Source organism: Hippocampus guttulatus, chromosome 9, assembly GCF_054856545.1.
Source record: "Hippocampus guttulatus isolate MCC_2025c chromosome 9, RoL_Hgut_1.0, whole genome shotgun sequence".
In the NCBI taxonomy this organism is placed as follows: Eukaryota; Metazoa; Chordata; class Actinopteri; order Syngnathiformes; family Syngnathidae; genus Hippocampus; species Hippocampus guttulatus.
Window position 1 is genome coordinate 15,818,392 of NC_141269.1, and position 6,609 is coordinate 15,825,000.

At 42.7% G+C, this 6,609-nt stretch overlaps 1 protein-coding gene across 1 annotated transcript in view; it reads left to right on the forward strand.

The window, feature by feature from the left end:
* The first annotated feature begins 103 nt into the window (after positions 1–103).
* The window catches only part of pld5 (phospholipase D family member 5), a 13,061-nt gene continuing 6,555 nt past the window's right edge, over positions 104–6,609 (forward strand). Inside the window, exons 1-4 of the mRNA XM_086121084.1 lie at positions 104–459; positions 5,905–6,041; positions 6,127–6,310; positions 6,463–6,571. Of these exons, the coding sequence (XP_085977210.1) occupies positions 301–459; positions 5,905–6,041; positions 6,127–6,310; positions 6,463–6,571 (589 nt within the window). The 5' untranslated portion in view covers positions 104–300. The remainder of the gene's footprint in view (positions 460–5,904; positions 6,042–6,126; positions 6,311–6,462; positions 6,572–6,609) is intronic.

Below are 6,609 nucleotides of genomic sequence, written 5' to 3' on the forward strand. Positions count from 1 at the left end.
CCTCCCTTCCTGCTAGTAGACCAATGAGATGCACATACAAACACACACACACACACACACACACACACACACACACACACACACACACAGACAGCGTCCCTCCTTCACAAGTGTGAGAAGGCGTTGGTGCTCTGGCCACAAACAGAGCGCAGGGGAGCGCTGCAGCTTGCAAGTCAGATGGCTCATGGAAATACAAAAAGCAATCGCAGCTCGAAATGACAGAAAGAGAAGGAGGCTGTTAAGGTAGCTTGAGGCAGACTGTCTGTGGCCTCGCAGGCGGGACAGACACAAAGGCCATCAATGGAACTGTCAAATAATCCAAGGTCGAGGGGGCACGAGGAGGCTCCCCCAGCGCTGCTGCCTGATCTGTCCCAAGTGAAAAACAGCAGCTTCAGTGCCGCCCAACAACAGGGCTACTGTGCAACCATCTTTCTGCGCCGTAAAGACAAACTAGAGAAGGTAAGGCAATGCTTCAAACTTTTTTTTTCCCCGCTTGTTTTCTTTTCTTTCTCAAGTGACATTCCGTCAGGTCAATCACTTTTAGAATGTTTCTGTACATTACATGAACATTTGAAGTTGTGATTGTAAGAGTTGCTATTAGCATCCGATTCCAAAAGTGTTTAAGGCTGTAAAGCTAGAGGAAACCATCCAGCCAGTATCAAAGTGCAACATGGAGTCAGGTTTACGTCCACTGGAAGTGCTCCAAATGCCTGTGGTGCATCAACTCCAGCACAGACGAAATTTAACACAAGACACCAGAGGCTGAGATCTGTTGTCACAGATGAGGTATTGATCACTAATTTCCTCATTGCTACCACACATCCAGTGCACGCACACACACTTCTTAAAGATGCCACACCCGCTTTCTCATTCTTATTAAAAAAAGAAAATATTCAATATGTAAAGCTGTGTTGCGACTGGGTCTCTGTTGTCTTTATTGATGAGATAACGTTGAAGACGGCTTTCCTCTGATTGGTAGCTGCCGACATGCGGGTGTATTGTGGCCGGCCGCCTCCTCACTGTGTTGACTCTTTCGGAATTCAGAATTCCAGCATTGCGCGGTGATTTGCAAATTTCATGGAGGGTGACAACCGAAGCGTTCACACACGCCACAAATACATTTCTCGGTTTTAAGCGACACGGCCACACATCCAGTATTTGTTGCGTCTATGAAAGCTGGCTGACCCGACGAAGCCATCCCACAGTTCTGGTTTCCGAAATGCTTTGGAGTTTCTCCAAAAATCAATTGAAGCAGTTTATTCCACAACTACTCTGCGACTGGTGCACTCTGATACAACGTTTTGGATGCAGTCCGTGTCACCGGCAGTCATTTTTCCCCGAGTTGAGTGGGGGTGTAGCAACCACAAAGTGGGCCCGTGCTTGAATGAGTCGCGATACTACGTCAAAAGAGCGCAGAATTCAAATCGGCTTGTTTCTACGCGGTTTTGACATTCAAAGGTTATATTGATATATCTTTAAACCATACAACAAACTGGATTATGATTGAAGGACCCATTTAAGGATTGGCAGGTTTGAATCTTCTTGTATAGGAAGCGCGTTATTCTTCATATTGTTTTTCTCAACACTTTTTGTCAGTTTTATTCATCGATGGGAATGAGATTCACATGAGAACATCAATGAGTTGAAATACTAGAGTGAAAAAACATACGTGTTGCCGTTATGTATCAAATCCAAATTTTGCAAAACCCTGCACTAATTGTATGATACTAACATACTTGCTGTTGCTTCTGATGGCTTAATATAAACTGGTAATGTGAAGCTGTTGAAAGGCTTAATGCATGCCATTAAGCATTCTACTTAAGTATTAATCATTTAATACGTGAAAAGGAGAATAATATTGCAAATGATAATTCGCACCCTGTTCTCCAGTCTTGGTATTAATGATACTTTTGTTGCACTGCTGAAAACAACTGGATTTTTTTTTCCCACAAAAGCCATTAAAGCGCAATTTTATGCATTTAAATGGCCAAACCCGTGCGCATCACGTGTAAATGTTGTGCTTATCCACCCAGAGTGGACATTGAGATTGATAGCTGCTTTCAGTAAATCTAGCTGACAGAAGCCTGTGATGGTGGTTGCACTGAGCATGTAGTGCCCTGCTTCAGGCAGACACTCACTGATGCAGCTTACTCAACCGGACAGAAACACAGGATTTTTTTTTTTTTAATTTTAATGCTGGATCTAAAACTAAAGCATTTGGCTCGTGGCCCAGCTGCATAGCAAAATGGCATTGCGCCCAGTCAGTCGTCATTCAGTATATCATTTTGACTTTGATACAACAGTAACATCGACCACAAAGAATCAAGCCAATACTTGCTGTGATTGCACTGCAATCAGCCACTGGGCCTCAAGTGTGAAGGTGAGACACCAACGGTGAAACGCCCTTCACTGGCATATACTAAGGGGTTTTTTTTTTTTGTTTGTTTGCTTGGGGGTTTTTTTGGAGGGGGGGGGGGATTAAGAGCTCTTTTGTAAACCGAGTTAAAAGCCAAATTTTAAAAAAGACTAAAATTATTATTATTTACATTCGTAAAGACTGCCCGTTGACAGGCCGGGATAGGCTCCGGTGCGCCCGTGACCCTTGGGAGGAGAACCAGACTATAGATAGATGAAGAACTATTTTATTTCATTTTTAGAGTGAGCAAATGTATTCCGTTATATGGGGTAAACTTTATGTTTGTAAAAGTTGCAGGTCTGGGTAAGTAATACAAAAACAAAAATACTCAAAATGGATTTGGAAAAGAGTTTTTGAAATTCATAAATTGAAAAAGACACATCTTGAATCACCATTATTCTCAATGTCCCAATCAACACCTTAACAAATTGGGGTTTTTTAAACATATGTAAATTTTAATGGATATTTAGGTATCATGTCAAAAACACAAAGAATGATTTAACAAAGTCAGACAAGCTCTTTTATCATGAGTCCTCAGTCTGAAAATGGTTTACGTGTGTAAATGCTGTCAAATCTCCCTCCTGCGACTCAGACATTTCTATTCTTGCTATGGCTGTCCTCTTGCGCTGTCATCGAGAAGAGAACATGCATTGAGCAGCTCAAACACTCACAGTAGACGCGACTGTGTTCCACTACCCTGTGATATCCCAAAGTCGCATACTTGCGGTGCCGGTGCCACTTTGCTTTAAAGATATCCTTATCATTTGTTTTGGAAATCTTGGTTGTTCTTGTTGTTGATGATGATGATAAATGTTTTCTTTACGGGAGTGGTTATCAAGTTGTATTCACAATACGTTCCTTCCTATTGGAAAACAGTAGATCACTTTGGGACTGAGAAGACTCTGTGATTTGGATCGGATTCTTATTTGTCTGAATACATTTTGATATGGATGTTTTTTTCCTATTAGTCTTCTCCAACCAGTTGGATAGTCAGCGATTGTAGCTTATTGTTTTCAAAAATATTAAGCGCGTTAAAAGTCAGAGCCAGCATGTTCAGAATGAAGCCCAACAAAACTTGTACGTTTGACACCGCCAGCAGCGGCGTGTTGGCAATCACCCTCCTAACATCTAACCTGATGCCAGAAGATCAGAGATCAGAATCATAATAATGATGATCATATTGGGGCGGGGAGATTAAATATCCCTTATCAATTTTTTAATAACCATCTTATTAGACCGTCACTAGGCCTAAAAATATATAAATAACATAAAAAAAGAAGGATTTGCCAAGGCTTTGCTCAAGCAAACAAAAAGGAATCATGATGAATGTAGATTTTTTTCGGGTTTTGTGTGTGTGTGTGTGTGTGTGTGTGTGTGTGTGTGTGTGTGTGTGTGTGTGTGTGTGTGTGTGTGTGTGTGTGTGTGTGTGTGTGTGTGTGTGTGTGATGCAGAACTGGCAGCAGTTAGGCACAACAGGTCATTTGCTCTCATTCTGTCTTTCTTGCAACGGGCATTCTCATCCTGTACAAGTGTGGTTGATTGACAGAAATCACTAGTATGCATTTAATCCTGCTGCGTTGCTTCCTCCAAGTTGTACAGTTTCATTTAAGCCTGTCTCAGCGAGGGACAGGAATCTAGCAATTTGTAGCCTAATTTGCGTAGCGTAAATCCTAATTGGGTGTTTACTGGCGGGAAGGTCAGTCAGTCAGTCAGCACACAGCACAGAGTGGAGGAGAAAGACAGTTGAGGTTTCTTGTGCTGATTTGATTTGAGGGGGCAAGACCCCTTCTTGCACCCGCGTAAAGCCGACCGTGGCTTCTGCAGCCTTCCTGACAGGTGTATGCCAATTTAGGTTGTATCACGGTGTCGGAACAAGATTAAAAAGGGAGGCATGGAGGAAGGAATCAGCTTTGCATTGGTGGGTTGCTCTGCCTCCATCTCTCTCACAGTTGAGTCAGCATGGAGCTGCATACTTGCTCATTCTGTACTGCTCACACACACACACACACACACACACACACACACACACACACACACACACACACACACACACTTCAAGCTGCAAATAAGAGCAGGACGTGAGGTGCACACATAGACAAACACAAAGACATCGCCTCAGGATGTCGGTGCAACATATGCATGAGGAAATGTGAAAGTATGAAAATGGAGCAGAGCTAACTGAGAGACCAACGAACTGATGAAGCAGATGGTCTGATGTGACAGAAGTTTGAAGGAGTGCAGCACTCATGGCAGGACCAACCGGACAAGAACCCATAAAGGTGACGCTTCCAATCGCCACTCGCGTACACGCATGTATTTAATACGTAAATTCTTGACTTCATCGTTGCCATGGAGTTTAAGTGTCACTGTGAATGTCTGGACTATGTTTGGAATATAATGTAACTTTGTGTCATCCATTCAGCAACTCACATTTATTTCCATATTCAATTTCTTTTCGGTTCCTGAGTCGGAGATGATTCAGCACAAAAATAACCTTTCCAACATCCCAGGGCTCAGGGGAACTTTTCTTCAATGGGATTTCTTATGCATATCTGCATGTCAAACGCAGTCTTTTCCTCTGGTTAGACGAATGAAAATCTCACTGGAGATTAAAAGAGAGTACAGAACACACAATGTGCCACAGCAGCCTTATTAACTGAGACAGAGAGGGAAGAGTGCCCAATTAAACATTGTCCTGACACTGTTGTAATAGTGGTGAATAAACTTCTTCAGAGATTCTTCGAGCTATCTCATACTCAAAAGTACAAAGAGTTGTGAGAATTGAGCAAACATAGCCCCCCAAAAAAGAATCTGCTCTAATTGGCCACACTGGGAAAGCCCACATAATCTCAAGACATTTTTTAAAGTTATATCAAGTTTCCACATCATTGTTATTTTCTGACTGAACTTCTGACTGAACGCAATGATGAAATTGTGCAGTGGTAAGCAAAACCAAAAACACGTCACTTGCACTTTTAAAACGGCAATATCAAGGCTTGAGAGGAGAAAGCATCACAACAATGGGGCTATCATGCACCACGCCGACTTCCCCACACCTTTAATACAGCCACAATGTACGCTCATGTACACAAACATGACCTTTAATTTTCCACCACATTGGCCTGGAGCGTGATAACGGCGCTCATAAAATCTCTTTCAAGAGGGACATGCTTGAACAACAAAGCTGGCAGTGTACAGACAAGTCAATTATTTGCAGCCAAAACTTCTCCTTACATCTGTGGGTGTTTCAATATTTTTCAAAGCTGCAGTATTGCCTGACCAATACAACAAACATACACGCGGGTTGTTTATCGATCCCAAAACCTTCTCCATGTATTGATTGAGGAAATTAACATTATTGGCTCATTACTTTCCTTTCCTAAAATGAAGTGCCATGTTGTTGTCTTTGCATAACCGTCTTCTCCCTCGAAGACGATGATGCGTTTTCTACTCTAAGTTGCGGCGTTTGTGTGTCTCTGACTTGTCAGACTCAGCAGAAGTGCATTGCCATCTTTGCACTGCTATGCTGCTTTGCTGTGCTATTGGTGCTTATCTTCTCCTCCGTGGATATTTGGGGGGACGGCGAGGATGGCATCACAGAGGAGAATTGTCGCACTGACTGTCGGTGAGATAAACAACACACGCAGTTTAGAAAGTATCACATGAGAAGACAAGAAGAAAGTTGATTTGCTCATGTGGCCATATTGCAGCATTGTCCTGATGGAGACAATCCCCGAGGATCTTCAACAACACCTGAATGCCAGACCGAATTTGCCGCTATTTGTTGGCTTCCATACCCTCCTGGACCAAGCTAAGCATTCAATCCAGATAGTGTCACCGGTCTGGAACTTGAGGCCCTCGGAAAAAGAACCCATGCAGAGCACAGGACGACAGGTATGAAGTCAATGTATCCTTTGTTTTCCCCCCCAAGTGGTCCAAAAGGGAAAACTTTAATTATTTTGAAGATTATGTGTCCCCGGCTTAATGAGTTTTGACCCACTGAGATGGAAAAAAAAAAGCCTAAACGCCTAATACCATTTCCTCAGGGTCATCTTTTATTCCAGAGATTGCTCAACTTGAAATCCCGCGGGGTCAAACTCAAGATTGTCAGCAATCTGACAAACTCAGCAGAACAGAAGATTTTGGCTACACACAGTAAGTCATTGGCAAGATCGCATTCATTCCAACCTGTA